Genomic DNA, 16836 nt, shown 5'->3' on the forward strand with positions numbered 1-16836 from the left:
TTGTTAAATATTTATTGAAATGTTAACTGCTTTTTTGGGCGTCACTGTGGCACAGTAGGTAGTGCTGTCGCCTCACAGCAAGAAGGTTGCTGGGTCGCTGGTTCGAACCTCGGCTCAGTTGGTTTTTCTGTGTGGAGTTTGCATGTTCTCCCTGCGTTCACATGGGTTTCCTCCAGTTTTCCCCACAGTGCAAATACATGCGCTACAGGGGAATTGGGTAGGCTAAATTGTCCGTAGTGTATGAGTGTGTGTGTGAATGAGTGTGTGTGTGTGGATGTTTCCCAGAGATGGGTTGCGGCTGTAAGGGCATCCGCTGCGTAAAAACGTGCTGGATAAGTTGGTGGCTCATTCCTCTGTGGCGACCCCTGATTATTAAAGAGACTAAGCTGAAAAGAAAATGAATGAATAAATAACTGCTTTCTTATTGTGTGTAGTTCTAGATAAAATTATTACTCCAGTCATTATTGCTTTTATTACTATTACCATAAATAATAATAATAATAATAATAACAACAACAACAATAGTTAATTTATAGTGATTTCTGAAGTATCATTTGACTCTGAAGACTGGAGTAATGTAGTTGATAATTCATCTTTAAAATCACTGGAATAAATTATTAAATTAAATGAAAAACTACTTTTGAACAGTTATTTTATAGTGCAATAACATTTTACAATTTTACAATGTATGCTGTATTTATGAAGTGTTTAAGACGGTCACAGCCACTGATGCAGATGATAAAGAGAATACTGATCATGCTGATATCAATTATGCCATTATTAGCCAAGATCCACCATCTCCAAAACTAAACATGTTTGCTATCAATCCTGTAAGTGGAGGGATTTCTTTGCTAGAAAAAGGCCTGGACAGAGAGGTGACAAATGCTTTTTGATTAGTCTTAGATTAAAGTGTATATAGATGATAAAATAGATTAACTAAATTGAGCAGATAAAATAGTTGTGCAATATTAGGTGAGAGAACATTTTGTCCTCTTTTTAGTGTGTTTGCAGCTACGTGCAGAAGTGCTTGTGGTTTTGTGTGTATATGTATTTGTGTGTCAGAAATATGAGGCCATGGTCTGGTTTCAGTCTTGCAGGTGTTAGAAATATGAGACCATGGTCTGGTTTCATTTCGCAGCTTCACCCACGCTGGAAAATTCCACTATGCTCAGATATGAAATATGCTGATTCATGTTAAGACAAAATGCTGTATGACTAGCCCATATTTGGAGTGCCTTTCTGCTATCAGCCCCTGTGTATAAATATCCCTGTCCATCCTGTGTTGTCAGGCTTGCAGAATAAACCATTCTAACTACAGTTTGGTCTCTTCTCATGTCTCCGGGTCGACCTGATGAACTTTGCTGAATCTGGTGCCTAATATAGGGGAAATCTTACAGATCTGGGGGCTCGTCCGGGATACATCTGACCAGGTAAGAGAATTTTTTATTCACACTGCCTGCTCCGGTGTATCTCAGGAAATCGTAAGATTTTAGTTAAAATTAGGTAAGAGAGGTCTGTGTTCTAGAGCACAGAACATCCTGTCAAGTTTACTTTCCACAGTAAATTGCACAGAAGGATTTGTGTCGTCGTACTCAATTAAATTTGGGTTCCACAAATCAGGAAAATTTATTAATTTGACACTTGCTAGCCTGTCAAGTTTACTTCAAACAGTAAATTGCACAGAAGGATTTGTGTTGTTGTACCCGATTAAATTTGGGTTCCACAAATCAGGGGTTTAATAAATTTTAGTAAATAAGTATTACGCACCAGCTTCAGCAATATGGGACAAGGATATCCAAAACCAGAACCCAGTGAGAGTCCAAAGCAATGGATGGATAGATGTGGGTGGGGATTTTACACTGAACCCTGGCTGTCCAATTTAGGTGGGTGGACAGAGGGACAATCTCAATGGAGAGACTTTCCTAGGGAAGGAACATTTGACCCAGGTTTCCTTCAGTTAGCTTACAAATTGATATGGGGATCCAGAATGGAATGACCAATATATGATGAATGGATATGACACATGGTATAAAATGAGTTCTATATGAAGGGATAAAAAAAGGCATTTTTACACCCAAAACTGTTTTGAAATCTGTCCCCAAACCTAAAAGCAGAAGTAATACTGCCCTTACGGCAGATAAGAGAGGCTCTCTTGCAGCTGCTAAAACCACCATGACGTCACCACCCCCTTATACGGGGCCTTCGCAATCTATTTCATGCTCTGTCAGTGTTCCTCCTACAGTCCTACAGTGCCTTCTATTTATCCGTCTCTGACAGAAATGATTAAAACTAAACCAGACTCCCCTGACAGCACGAAGGGCACTACTTCAGCTTCTAATGTGGCTGCTGTGTGGGTTGCTAAACCACGAGGGATAGAGATAATTCCGCCCTCACCCTCTGTTCTTAAAGATCTCATATCTCTTCTGCCCGAAGTGGACAAACCACTGCAATTTGTAGACATGCTGTTGCGCAGCTCGCGTCACTGCCAACTAATTGGGGCAGATTATCGATTTATCCTTTAAACCAAAATGGGTTCGTCCTATGACGATGACGAAATGACAACAAAAATACCTGCTCTTGATCCCAAGCATGATATAGTACACACAGAGACAATTAAGGAAGAAATAGATGAGGGCAAAAAGACACGCACTCGTATAAAAACACGCCTCGCGTGGAAAGATGATCAGGAGGAGCTCCTAATACATCTAAAACAGCAGCTTACTAAATACTTAGTATCATACTTACTGGTCTGAATGTGACGCCACGACTGATCCTAATGGAATAATGCTAGATGGCAAAGGCCGTTTATGCCTGCCATCATCCTGTGCACCTTTTCTCGTCCGCGAGTTTCACGGTGTTACACACCGCGGCCGAAGAGGGGTAATAGACACAATGAGTTAATAGACACAATGAGTTAATAGACACAATGAGTTAATAGACACAATGAGTTCCTTTTTATGCATCAATAATTTACAGCACCATGTCAATAATACGCTAGATAGATGTCTGATATGTGCGCAAAACAATATCACTAAACCTCAAGCTAAACATCAACAATTGCCCCTTCCTGAAACACCTTTTCAGGAATGGCAGGTAGATTTCACACATCTGCCAAAGAGGGGTCCTAATAAATATCTACTGGTTTTTGTGGACAAATTTTCAAAATGGGTTGAAGCCTTCCCATGTGGTAAAGAAGACGCTAATACAGTTATCAGATGCTTGACAAGAGAAATCATTCCACGATATGGTATACCATGTGCCATAGACTCAGATAAGGGAACCTCATTTACTGCGAAAGTAATACAAAATCTAGCTAAACAACTCCAAATTAATTGGCAGCTACATATTCCCTACCATCCACAATCATCTGGTATAGTAGAACGAACTAATAGGACTATTAAGGACAAATTAAGAAAGGCTATGCAACATGCAGGGCACTCAAATTGGCTCGCCTTGCTACCTCTCGTTTTAGCAGACATGAGGATGTTTCCTCACAAAAGTCTTCACGGTCTCTCTCCTTATGAGACTGTGATGGGACGACCCTTTTCCTCACCATGGAGGCAAAGGGGTACCACACTGGGTGACGGTTCTTTGGATATTCATATGAGTGAATGTGCACAACAGCTACTAACAACATTGCATGCATACTGGACTAACATACATTCTGGTTCAGCCCCGATGCCGGTAGACCCAACACACCCATTTAAGGTTGGTGACAGAGTAATGATTAGACAGTTCAATAAAATGAGCACAGAACTGGGGGACCCCAAATATGGCCCCCCGACGGATGTCGTGGCTGTAACCAGAACCGCCGTTTTAACCTCCTCTTCTCCACAGTGGATCCATGCAACCAGGATAAAATGAGCACCTATTGAATAATAAAAATGTATAAGTTTTGTACTATGATAATCTGTCTGCAGACTCTCTTTGTTTTACAGATTTTGGGGGCCCCCACATCAGCTAGCACCTCCACGCAGCATAACTACTAGAAGGATAAGCATGAAGTGGCTATGGACATTGGGACTGTTTCTCTTTCTTGTTGCTCAAGCTAATGCAGCCAGGCTGAAACGCTGGACACATGATCATGAATTTGGATGGGCAGAGGATGGGGCTGACAATCCAATTGAAATAATATGTGGTATCAATATGTAAATGAGTTTTAGCTAGGTCATATAATGTATCTGGTTGTTATGTATGTTCTGTTATGCCTCATTCAGCCAAGCAAACCCCTCTTTATGCCAAACCCATGAATAAAACAGCTGCTAAATGTTCTGCCAGTTTTGCAGGATCAGGGTACCAGAATCCATATATAATTGTCGATGACTACGATCCATACCGGATTGGCATTAGAAATGGTACATGTGATGCTCTATTTTGGGTAAAATTTGGCCATGCTAAACCCTCACCTATTAGCCACAAGGTTTTTATTAACCACTCTATTACACACCCTGTGTGTTATAACCAGACCATGGGCTCTCATTTCATGGGAAGCACTGTTAACTGTCAACAAATTGCCTCCTCGGGAGAGGGGGCCCCAGTCGACATCTCAGGACCTTCAAACGGCACTTATGTGGTCCAGGGTGGGTGGTGGTTGTGTGGGAAAAACGCCTACATGTCCCTACCGGCCAACTGGACGGGGCAGTGTGCCCCTGTGCATGTGACTGATCACACTTTTATTGTGACAGCCCAGGTCCTGTCAGCGCAGCAAAGAGTTAAACGCAGTGTCCCTGAAATGAAGCCCCATGACTCTGCATGGGGTACTGACGTGCCCGAGGATTTTAAATTATGGACCACTGGTAACAAAGTGGTATTGGCTCTATTTCCGCAAATAGGTGTGGGAAAAGCTCTACTAAGAATTGAGACCCTGGACTATCGCATGGGCCTATTTCTGAATGCCTCAAAAATAATTAATGAGGCCCAGAATAAGGAGCTGGGTAATCTACGTACCATGGTTTTGCAAAATAGAATGGCTCTAGATCTCTTAACAGCATCCCAGGGGGGGTATGTAAATGAGTACTGCTATGTCTACTCTCCAAGGGTTAAAAACTGCTATGACTTCAGATTATGTTCCCGACACAACTTGGGGTTGGATGATGGGTCTGTTCGGCTGGGTGACTCCTTTCCTTACTATGATAATTCCTGTATGTATTATTTTCCTTCTTATTTGTTGCTGTGGCCCCTTTCTTTTACAATGTTTGATGAATCGTGTTTATGCTACCATGGATAGTATGATGGGCCAAAATTATAAACTAATGCATTAGGCCTTCGGCCTAAAAGAGGGGACTGAGAGAACATTTTGTCCTCTTTTTAGTGTGTTTGCAGCTACGTGCAGAAGTGCTTGTGGTTTTGTGTGTATATGTATTTGTGTGTCAGAAATATGAGGCCATGGTCTGGTTTCAGTCTTGCAGGTGTTAGAAATATGAGACCATGGTCTGGTTTCATTTCGCAGCTTCACCCACGCTGGAAAATTCCACTATGCTCAGATATGAAATATGCTGATTCATGTTAAGACAAAATGCTGTATGACTAGCCCATATTTGGAGTGCCTTTCTGCTATCAGCCCCTGTGTATAAATATCCCTGTCCATCCTGTGTTGTCAGGCTTGCAGAATAAACCATTCTAACTACAGTTTGGTCTCTTCTCATGTCTCCGGGTCGACCTGATGAACTTTGCTGAATCTGGTGCCTAATATAGGGGAAATCTTACATTAGGTAAGTGTTTGCAATTAATCTTAATGATAAAGTTCCTGAGGTAATGGATGTCCTCTTGTCAAATTTCAGACAAAGTGTGAAATTGTTAAAAGATTTCAACTCTGGGTATGATTCAAGTCTCGGCATGAAAGTAATTGAAAGTAAATTTCCCAGATGAGTGGGTGAGAGGCGACCATCTGCTTTCCTAATCCTACATTTGTGCAACAGCCCTCTGGTCTCATCTTGTTTTCGAGCACTCAGTTTGAAAACCGCATAAATCAATGTAATTCATGCATTGTACCTGAGCATTTTTTATTTTTGTATTTGATTAGCCATCAACAGATTTTTTTTGTATAAATGTATAAGTTTTATACCACATTTAGTTATGTTTTGTTGTATAATTAATTAAGTTAAATTAAATAATAATTAAATTAATAACTTATAAAGTCAATTTGATGTCTCACTAGATATACAGTTTTTTTTGTGAAAGGTTATTATTAGCTAATTTCAAGATTGCTTATGATTGCTTGCGAATGATTGCAAATTGAATTTTGGAAGTGAACTTTTGCTGTTGATTATGACGTTTCACGAGAACACAAGGATGCATTTTGGGCACAGGCCCAGGGGCCCATGCACACTTGGGGCCCCTGCGAGGGGGGGCAGAATGCAGATTTTGGAGTATCTATATAGGCTAAGTGCAAATAGCTCATCTCATGGGAATAAACTAGTTAAGCGGTTCACGCCCATTACCGTTTTTATTGACAGAGACAAAATAACTAAAGAGCACAATACAGCAGTGCAAGTGGCGGAGCTCATAAAGTGCATGGCAACATCTTTTGACGTGATCAATCATGAACCCAGTACGAATATAGTGTCTGATGAACTCATTCTTCTTTTTTTCCCCCACTACATATCAGATTTTGCAGACTCTTCATCAAGAGAAAGACAAGTAGAAATCATTAATAAGTGTGTGTATTATGTAGGAGTCATATGCAAGATTCATAGGACTGGATTGGAGAGGTTTCATTCATTTTCACTAGTTGTATTAGTATTTTTTCTAAGTATGCTATAAAAATGCTTTAAAAATAAGTTTGTAGACTAAAAATATATGTACTGTATTTAGTTTGTTTTAAAAAAATGTGAGCAATACAATACAGATTATTTTTTTTTTTTTAAATATTATATTACCGTATTTTCTAATTCATCTATAGGTGTGTGGCTAGGTAGGCTGTCTACAGGACATTGTGCCCATGGGCCTCTGAATTCTTAATCCGGGCCTTAAGATTGCTGAAGAATGCATATTAAGAAACAGCCACTATTTGTTCATTAGCTACTACAGCAGGAGAGATCTTGAGATCTACCTAAGCTCAAACTCCCCTCTTGTCTTGCAAACAAGGGGAGCCCGGGGCTCGAGGATCTTATGAGCTCAGGGCTCTCTCCCGCGACAGATTGCCAAACAAGCTTTATAATCAATTATCAACTAAGTGTGAACTCTTGAATTATATTTTTATTTATTTAATTGCAATCTTGATCTCTATTTAAAAAGAGGTGGGGAAAGTACTTAATGTTCTGTTAAAGCATTCTATATGTAGTTTCTAGATATTTTGTTGTGTTTTCACATACAAAAAAAAAAAAAAAGATTAGATTTTGGAGGATGAATTGAAAGTAAGTAAATAAGTCTTTAAAATATGGAACTTGAAAATGTTGGATGGTTGACTTGAACGTTTGTGCTCCCTAACAGAAAAAATATGCGTGCTCTAAAGGAAGCTCTATGCAAATATGTATTTGAAAGAATCAGTTTTTAGAATAAAGGGTTGCAGTCTTTCACATTGCAAGTATGTGCATGCACTTTATGTAATGGTGCAAAAATGTCTCAGCCCACAAGCAGCTCACAGTAAAGAATATAAATACCCCCAGTGAAGACATTTTAAACAACTGCAATAGCTGTGAACTCTGAACAACCAGTCAGAAAGTGATTTCTTAAAGAGCTTTCAAGACATTTTGTTTCAAACTGTGATGAGGATGACTGTGGGATTGGGAACCCTCTTTTTGATTTTCAAGGTAGGAGTCTATTTTCAGAAAAATTCTATACGTTTAATTTATAAGTGAGTTTGAAAATAAATGTGTAAATATTGAAATAAAATGTTAATTAAAATAGAAAAAAAAAATTTTCGCTCCTGTGAAATTAAACTTCAATAATATGTTTTTTAGAACATTTTCTTTTGCACTCAAAAAAAAAAAAAAAAAAAAAACATAGATGTTTAGAACCACTTGAGGGAGATTAAACAGTGAGTAAAATCTATTTATGACAAGTCAAAACACAACTGCTTAAAAAGTAAAGATGCTCCAGATGGTTTGTCAGTCTGTCTGTCTTTGAAATCAAATAATAATTTGGACATTCATCCTGTTAAAAGTTTTTTCAATCAATCAGTCAGTCAGTCAATCAGTCAGTCAGTCAGTCAGTCAGTCAGTCAGTCAGTCAATATAAGTCTTTTTGTGAGGTCTGTATAGTAAAGGGCTTGGAGACCCAAGGCACAGCAAGTGAGCGTGCTTTAAATGGTTTTAGTAATTAATTTTACACAGAAAAAGTTGCTCCAACTGCAATGAAAAGTGTCTGTCTGCCTGTCAAGCCAAGTCTGGGTTTGGCATTTACCAGAACAGTACTTCCTTGACTGCACCGTGTCAAGTGTAAAGTTGGAGGGGGATCAAGATGAAGTTGTTCGCAGGGGTTGGGCCTCCAGTAAAAAGAAGCTGTGATGCTTCAGCATGCATTACATTTTGAACAATTTTATGCTCCAACTGTTTGATGCTGTGAACAATTTGTGAATGCCCCCTTCATGCTCTAACATGATGGGCACCAGTGCACAAAGCAAACTCTATAAAGACATGGATGAGTAAGTTTGGTGTGGAGGAACTTGAAAAAAAAGTGACCAGAATTGATATTAATTAAAAAACAGTAAACTATAAAAGCACCATGTCAGTGTAAATGTTATATAAAACATCAAATTTGTTTAAATTTAGGTGTTGTCATATGGATTGGCAGAGAAGTCTCCATGTATAACTGGCTTTGAGTCAAATCTGCTGGTTTTTAAAGTTCACAAAGATCACCTTCACAAAGGAGAGAGACTCGGAAGAGGTAAGCGGTGTTCACCTGTCTATTTATACCAGAGAAGCAGCTAAACATTGAGCGGGTAATCAATGCAGACAAACACACATTTATATACATGCACTGTATCTGCTTTCACCAATATAAAAATGAGTGATGTCAATCAAGAAGCATTTTCTTGTCTTGTTTTCAAAAACAATATGCCAAAATGAAGTTTTCCTTAAAACAAGCAACACATTCTGCCAATGGGGTAAGTTCAATAATCTGACGTCAGAACAAAAATAAGATTATTTTGAATTATTTTTAACATTTGCTGAAAACCAGAATATTTTTACTTGTCTATAAAATGCTTCTTGATTTAGGAATTTTTTGTTATTTGTACTAGAAACAAGACAAAATATCTAAATAAGAAAATCATTTATTTGCAGAGCACAGCAAGCTGTTTTGTCAATTCTAATCTGAATCTGATCTGTTTTGTGGTTTTAATGAATCTGTTTTGTTGACAGTCGTTTTTAACACATGTGATGGAAGAACAGGAACAGATTTTCAGTCCACTGATCAGGAGATTGATCTGAACATGGATGGGACTTTGATGATGAGGAGGTCAGTGACTCTTCATGAAGGCCTCAAGGAGTTTTCAGTGTTTGCAAGGGACTCCAGTGGCAAGAAGCACATGGTCTCTGTCAGAGTTGAGCATGTCCGTTATCATGAGGATCATGACATGAATACTTTAATGAACACTTCCTCTGTACAGGTATAGATATTACTTCAAAAAACAAAAACAACACAAATATCATGATTTATCATTATTTAATTACAGAGAGAAATTGTCAGATGTTCCACTGATGTATGTGAAATATTATTATTATTATTATTATTATTATTATTATTGTTACTAATTTTTATATTATTGTTATAAATTATATATAAATAATAATAAAATAAAAATTTTGTATTTTGCTAAACACAACTGTTACGTCACTGTATCCTTTACTTTCTTTTGCAGATGGAATCTCCTTATGATGATCTGGTTCTGACATTTCCAAAGTCTTTAACAGGTTTAAAGAGATTAAAGAGAGGTTGGATTGTTCCTCCAATCAGTATTTCTGAGAATAGCAGAGGTCCGTTCCCAAAAAGGCTGGTCCAGGTCAGTGACATTTAGAAATGAACTGTGATGAAAATGACTTTGATGAGGAGATTTTTACTGTTTTCTGATGATTTTGAAAAAAAAAAAAAGTCTTGAAGAATATTTGTGTAAAAAGTTTCATGTCTTTCTGTATTTAGATAATGTCAGAATTTGCTTCTGAAACTAGGATGGCATACAAGGTCACAGGTGAAGGGGCAGATCTGGATCCTAAAGGGATTTTCCAAATAGATAGACTATCAGGGTGGATAAGTGTGACTCAGAAACTTGACAGGGAACAAAAAGCTTCATACAAAGTAAGTAATTATATATATATATATATATATATATATATATATATATATATATATATATATATATATATATATATATATATATATATATATATATATATATATATATTTATTTATTTATTTATTATTATAATTTTTTTATTGGTCAAGTGGTTATTTTTAAAAAATAAAGAATACAATTAAATAAACATCTAACATTCATTTGTTTTCTCATGTCTTCAGCTTGTAGCTCATGCAACTGGAGTGGATGTGAATATTGCAAATAAGCCAATGGAAATTTATATAATCGTGACAGACCAAAATGATAATAAGCCTGTTTTTACTCAAAATCCATTTAAAGGACATGTTCCTGAAGCTGCTGGAAAAGGTAGGTGAATGGTGTAGTTTTTAATTAAATCACATTCTAATGCAGGGATGGGCTTTTCTCACATAAATATGCAATTCAGTGCGATGACCCTTTGTGAATTTTATTTCTGTTTATATTGTGTATAATTGTCACATCAAAGAAACCCTACATTAAGTTTAAGGCTCTGCTTACCTGAAAAACCTTTTGAGCATTATTATATCAAGGTTTAATGAATTAAAATGTAATCTAGTCACTTTTAGGGGCTTCCAAACCTTAATGAATTAGTTTTTTCAGATGAGCTCAGACAAATATATTTTGAAGGATGTTGGAAACGGGTGGCAATTGACATCCATAGTAGGAGGAAAAAAGGGCTATGGAAGTCAGTGAATAGCAGTTTCCAACATACTTCAAACTATATTTTGTGTTTAACAGAAGAAGAAAAAAACACCTACCAGCTTGGAATACAGTAGGTGTAGGATAAGTAATTTATGACAGAATTTTCAGTTTTGGGTGAACTTTGCCTTTAGTGACTTATTGACCCACAGTATGTTTTTACACCTATAAATAATTTGTGACATTAAAAGAGTGATTCTGTGGTATGGCTGGTCAAATACCTGCTAAATATTCTTTACTCTCTCACAAAAGGTGAAGTGTTTATGACGGTCACAGCCACTGATGCAGATGATAAAGAAAATACTGACAATGCTGATATCAGTTATGCCATTATCAGCCAAGATCCACCATCTCCAAAACCTAACATGTTTGCTATCAATCCTGTAAGTGGAGGGATTTCTATGCTGGAAACAGGCCTGGACAGAGAGGTGAGAAATGCTTTTTGATGAATCTCAACAGTTGTCAAGTTTATGCAAGCAAGCTCATCAGTCATCTTCATCTTTCAGCAATGGTCCAGTTATACTTTGGTTATTACGGCTACTGACATGAATGGAGAGGGTGGGTCAACCACTGGCACAGCAATTATTACTGTTACAGACAGCAATAATAATGCACCTAATAAGCCTGATAATAAGCCTGTGTTCACTCAAAACCCTTTCAATGGAAGTGTTCCTGAAACTGCTGGAAAGGGTAGGTGGATGAAGCAGTTTTGTTGAGATTGCTTTCAACATTCTAATGCAGGGATGAGCTTTTTGCACAAATATGAATTTCTGTATTATCTGACCACAGTAGGATGACCCTTATGAATTGCGTATTTCCAATTTTTGGTTGTGGAATGTTTATATTGTAATGTGCACTAGAGAGCCCTGTTAAAAAAAAAAAAAAAAAAAAAATTATATATATATATATATATATATATATATATATATATATATATATATATGAAAATATAGGTTGATTTGCTTTTCGTTCATGAGTACTGTTGAATTTCAGGGTATATATTAACAGAAGAAATGTCTGTTTTCAATATAACATTCGGGTTAAAAAGATGATTCACCACAAAATTAATATTTTCTCACCCTCGGGTGGTTTAAAACCTTAATGAGTTTCTTTATTTTGTTGACCCCTGAAGAAGATATTTTGAAGAATGTTGGAAATGGGTAGCTACTGACATCCATAGCAGGGAGGAAATACTATGGAATGTGATGAATGCCGTTTTCCAATATTTTTTGAAATGTCATCGTGTGTGTTCAACAAAAGAAAGAAAATCCTACAGGTTTGGAAACAGATGAGGATGAGTAAATAATTATATAATTTATATTTTTCTCTTTAATAAGTAAATGGCTCACAGTTTTATGTTTTTTACACATTCAAATAATTGTTGACATTTAAAAGAGTGAGACCAGTCCTATAAACTTGAATCAAGTAATTATAATGTTTGTATTTTCTGTGGTTAAAAGTCATTCATTCATTCATTCAGTCAGTCATTAATTTTCTTGTCGGCTTAGTCCCTTTATTGATCCAGGGTCGCCACAACGAAATTAATCATCAACTTATCCAGCACGTTTTAACACAGGGGATGCTCTTCCAGCCGCAACCCATGTCCGGGAAACATCCACACACACACACACACACACACACACACACACACTCTCGTACACTACGGACAATTTTAGCCTACCCAATTTACCTGTACCACATGTCTTTGGACTGTGGGGGAAACCGGAGCACCTGGAGGAAACCCACACGAACGCAGGGAGAACATGCAAACTCCACACAGAAAAACCAACTGAGTCGAGGTTCAAATCAGCGACCCAGCGACCTTCTTGCTGTGAGGCAACAGCACTACCTACTGCGCCACTGCGTCGTCCGTGGTTAAAAGTGTGAAATATTTACATTGGTAGTGGTGATTTTCCCCACTCTTCACATTTGCTAATTATTCTTTACTCTCTCGCCAAAGGTGAAGTGTTTATGACGGTCACAGCCACTTATGCAGATGATAAAGAAAATACGGACAATGTTGATATCAGTTATGCCATTATCAGCCAAGATCCACCATCTCCAAAACCAAACATGTTTGCTATCAATCCTTTAAGTGGGGGGATTTCTGTGCTAGAAACCGGTCTGGACAGAGAGGTGAGAAATGCTTTTTGATGAATCTCAGCAGTTGTCAATTCTATGCAAGCAAGCTCATCAGTCATCTTCCTCTTTCAGCAATGGTCCAGATATACTTTGGTTATTACGGCTACTGACAGATACAGAGAGGGTTTGTCAACCACTGGCACAGCAGTTATTGCTGTTGCTGACAGCAATGATAATGCACCTCTGTTTGCCAGTAATTGGGTTATTCCTCCAATCAGTGTACTTGAAAATAGCAAAGGTCCTTTCCCAGTGAGGCTGGTCCAGGTCAGTGATGATTATGAATGAACTGTTTAAATGAGAATAATGATGAGAAAATGTTTCTGTTTTGACTGTTTTTCTAATGTTTTTGCTTTCTGTATTTAGATAAACACAAATTATGCTGCTGAAACTCAGATGGAATACAAGATTACTGGTGAAGGGGCAGATATGGATCCTAAGGGGATTTTCCAAATAGACAAACTATCAGGGTGGATCAGTGTGACTCAGCCACTTGACAGAGAAAAAAAAGGTTCATACCATGTAAGTAATTTTTTTTTTAACTATATATAAAGTATTTATTGCGATGCAGTGGTACAGTAGGTAGTGCTATCGCCTCACAGCAAGAAGGTCGCTGGGTTGGTAGCTCAATCCTCGGCTCAGTTGGTGTTTCTGTGTGGAGTTTGCATGTTCTCCCTGCGTTCATGTGGGTTTCCTCTGGGTGCTCCGGTTTCCCCCACAGTCCAAAGACATGCGGTACAGGTGAATTGGGTAGGCTAAATTGTCAGTAGTGTGTGTGTGTGTGTGTGTGTGTGTGTGTGTATGTGTGTTTCCCAGAGATGGGTTGCGGCTGGAAGGGCATCCGCTGCATAAAAATGTGCTGGATAAGTTGGCGGTTTATTCCGCTGTGGTGACCCCGGATTAATAAAGAGACTAAGCCGAAAAGAAAATGAATGAATATAAAGTTTTTGTTTTTTTTAATTTGTAACTCAGTTATTACCTAAGATGCCCTTTTTTCTCATGTCTTTAGCTTGTAGCTCATGCAAAAGGACTGGATGGAGATATTAAAGAAAAACCAATGTGGATCGCTGTAACTGTGATAGACCAAAATGATAATAAGCCAGTGTTTACTCAAAGTCTTATTAATGGAAATGTTCCTGAAGCTGCTGGAAAGGGTAGGTGCAGTTTTGTATTATCTGACTACAGTAGGATGGCCTATGTGAACTGCATATCACAGATTTTTGATTGGGAGTCTTTATTTTGTGTATAATGTGCACATCAAAGAACCCTATTATAATATATAAAAGAATACACAAGAAGTTGACTTCTTGGTTATGAGTAATATTTAATTTAAACAGCCAAACAAATCTTAACAGAAATAAATCTGTTTTCAATGTTCTCGCATCGCAGGTTAAAAAGATAATCCACTCAAAATTGAAACTTTTTATATGTTCAGGTGGTTAATGCGTTTCTTTATTTAGTTGAACTCAAAATAAGATATTTTGAAGAATGTTGTAAAGGGTTAGCGATTGAAATCTATAATAAGTTGGTGGAAATTGGGGTATGGGGGGGGGGGGCTGTTAACTGTATGCATGTTGATGGATGACCATTTCCAATATTTTTTTCAAATATCATATTTTGTGTTCACCAGAAGAAAAAATTCTACAGGTTTGGAAAAAATGGAGAATGAGTAAATATTGGCATTATTTTATTTTTGGGTGAACCATCAATTTATTTAGTTATTGACTCACAGTATTATGTTTTACACATATTAACATTTCATCTAGAATTAAGTAATTAATAGAGTTTGTATTTTGTGTAGTCAGGGGTTAAATAGCTGCATAGAGTACTGGTCCTTGTTGCTTCTTTACAAAGGCTGGTCACATGCCTGCTATTTATTCTTTACTTTCTCACCAAAGGTGAAGTGTTTATGACGGTCACAGCCACTGATGCAGATGATAAAGAAAATTCTAATAATGCTGATATCAGTTATTCCATTATCAGCCAAGATCCACCATCTCCAAAACCAAACATGTTTGCTATCAATCCTGTAAGTGGAGGGATTTCTGTGCTGGAAACAGGCCTGGACAGAGAGGTGAGAAATGCTTTTTAATTAATCTGAGCAGTTGTCAATTTTATGGAAGCAAGCTCATCAGTCATCTTCGTCTTTTAGCAATGGTCCAGATATACTTTGGTTGTTATGGCTGCTGACATGAACGGAGAGGGTTTGTCAACCACTGCCACAGCAGTTATTACAGTAACTGACCCAGCCGTCTAGAGGGCATCATCGCCACTGTAAAGGTACTGTTTGTTACTCATGTCTGCCCAGGCAATTGGTTGATGGCATACCTCAGTAAAAGGCCGTTTCTTTTTCCATTTAGCCCATGAACTATGATAAGAGCAAGCAGTGGTAACGATGATACATTTGTCGACTCTTTGCCTACTTCAACTGCCAAGGTTATTGTGAATGCAAAAGACGTGAATGACCCGCCTGAGTTTATTCCAAAGGTTATTTCCAATTGTGAATATTTACCAGCTGGTGGTGAACTGGTCTCTCCGTGAACAAGCTACTGATCCAGACACTGGAAAATCAGAAAAATCTTGCTTGTGTAACAGAGTTATTTTGGTAATATTATTTTCACTCAAAATCCTTTTTTCTATTGAGTATAACTTTTATTTACTTCATTTGATAATATTATATATATTATTTTATCGTTTTGAGTTTATGCTTGTATGTGACTTTCAGGACCTGTTCAAGTGTACTGTCACTTTAAGAGTGTATACTCGTTCGTGTGCGCGCTCATCGCTCTCTCAGTTCACTTCCTTCTGAGCTGAGAGAAGGTTGTCTCGTGGTTAATGGAGACATTAAACGGTAATATTATTGACGGTTGATGGTATATTTTAAATCTAAAATGTTTGTTGCTTCGCTAAACATACTCTGTGATGTGGAAATATGAAACTGTGGTTCTAAATGGTTGTGATTGAGATCGTTTGCATTTGTGAGTGAGATTAGCACATATTAGCATGCTGTAATTACTCCTCGTGTGCCAACAGGTTGTTTAATGAAGATCATAATCACAGAATGCATGTTTTCAACACATTTTCCATTTGTGCAGGTATGTTTTTGTATTGTTGGTAGTTTTTGTGATTTCATGTCATTAATATTAATTTAGTCTTATGTTAAGCAGATTAGTTTAATACATGTTCTTTCAAGAAATCGCTATCGCAGTTCACTTCCTTCTGAGCTGAGAGAAGGTTGTCTCGTGGTTAATGGAGACATTAAACGGTTGTTTAATGAAGATCATAATCACAGAATGCATGTTTTCAACACATTTTCCATTTGTGCAGAAAATAAAGACAGTGCCAAGCGGTAAGAGGTTTGGAGTCCTTTATTGAAAAACAACAACACAACGCAGGACGGATTCCACTCGTGTGGGACCCGTTACACTTGCTTATTTGTATAAATGTAATTTCTTTGACTAATGATCTGTCCTGCTATAATCACATATTTTTGTTTTGTTTATTAGAGACTAGATGCAGTCTAACTGCTTTTTATTAATAAAGATAAATGTAGAGCACCTGCCCTGACATTCTGTCTTCATTAATTCATTTATCAACATTTGCTCACACTGTTAAAAAGGAAAGAAGGGGGAAGATGCTTTTAGCAAGTATACATGCTTATAAATGTTATTGGTTTGAGGAAGACAAAGAAGCTGAATGTCAGATACAATATCCTAATGTTTCAA

The 16836-nt window shown here is 37.4% G+C and overlaps 1 protein-coding gene across 7 annotated transcripts; it reads left to right on the forward strand.

Moving 5' to 3' along the window:
• Positions 1 to 1287: 1287 nt before the first annotated feature.
• Positions 1288 to 16464, forward strand: LOC568392 (cadherin-1). Of its 7 annotated transcripts, XR_012382791.1 has the most exons (17): positions 1288 to 5711; positions 8712 to 8826; positions 9303 to 9550; positions 9803 to 9943; positions 10081 to 10236; positions 10456 to 10600; positions 11225 to 11400; positions 11479 to 11662; positions 12933 to 13108; positions 13187 to 13378; positions 13478 to 13633; positions 14121 to 14265; positions 15010 to 15185; positions 15264 to 15391; positions 15472 to 15716; positions 15837 to 15962; positions 16145 to 16464. XR_012382791.1 is itself a non-coding variant. In XM_068222735.2 (16 exons), the coding sequence occupies exons 4-15, from the start codon at positions 9374 to 9376 to the stop codon at positions 15366 to 15368; spliced, it is 1929 nt and encodes a 642-aa protein (XP_068078836.1). In that variant the 5' UTR covers positions 1288 to 1430; positions 3939 to 5711; positions 8712 to 8826; positions 9303 to 9373; the 3' UTR covers positions 15369 to 15391; positions 15472 to 16464. The 7 variants fall into 7 exon arrangements, 3 of the variants coding, with proteins under 3 accessions (XP_068078836.1, XP_068078835.1, XP_696808.4); XR_012382790.1 differs by having other exon boundaries at positions 15837 to 16464; XM_068222735.2 differs by having other exon boundaries at positions 1288 to 1430; positions 3939 to 5711; positions 15472 to 16464.
• Positions 16465 to 16836: the final 372 nt, after the last annotated feature.

This window comes from Danio rerio, chromosome 7, assembly GCF_049306965.1.
Source record: "Danio rerio strain Tuebingen ecotype United States chromosome 7, GRCz12tu, whole genome shotgun sequence".
Classification (NCBI taxonomy): domain Eukaryota; kingdom Metazoa; phylum Chordata; class Actinopteri; order Cypriniformes; family Danionidae; genus Danio; species Danio rerio.

Bases quoted from the DNA above. Each gene is read 5' to 3' on its own strand.
- LOC568392 (XM_691716.10), top strand. From the start codon at position 7,707: ATGAGGATGACTGTGGGATTGGGAACCCTCTTTTTGATTTTCAAG. The intron at 13,379-13,477 runs GTCAGTGATGAT...TTCTGTATTTAG, and splicing joins TCCCAGTGAGGCTGGTCCAG to ATAAACACAAATTATGCTGC. The intron at 14,266-15,009 runs GTAGGTGCAGTT...TTCTCACCAAAG, and splicing joins TCCTGAAGCTGCTGGAAAGG to GTGAAGTGTTTATGACGGTC.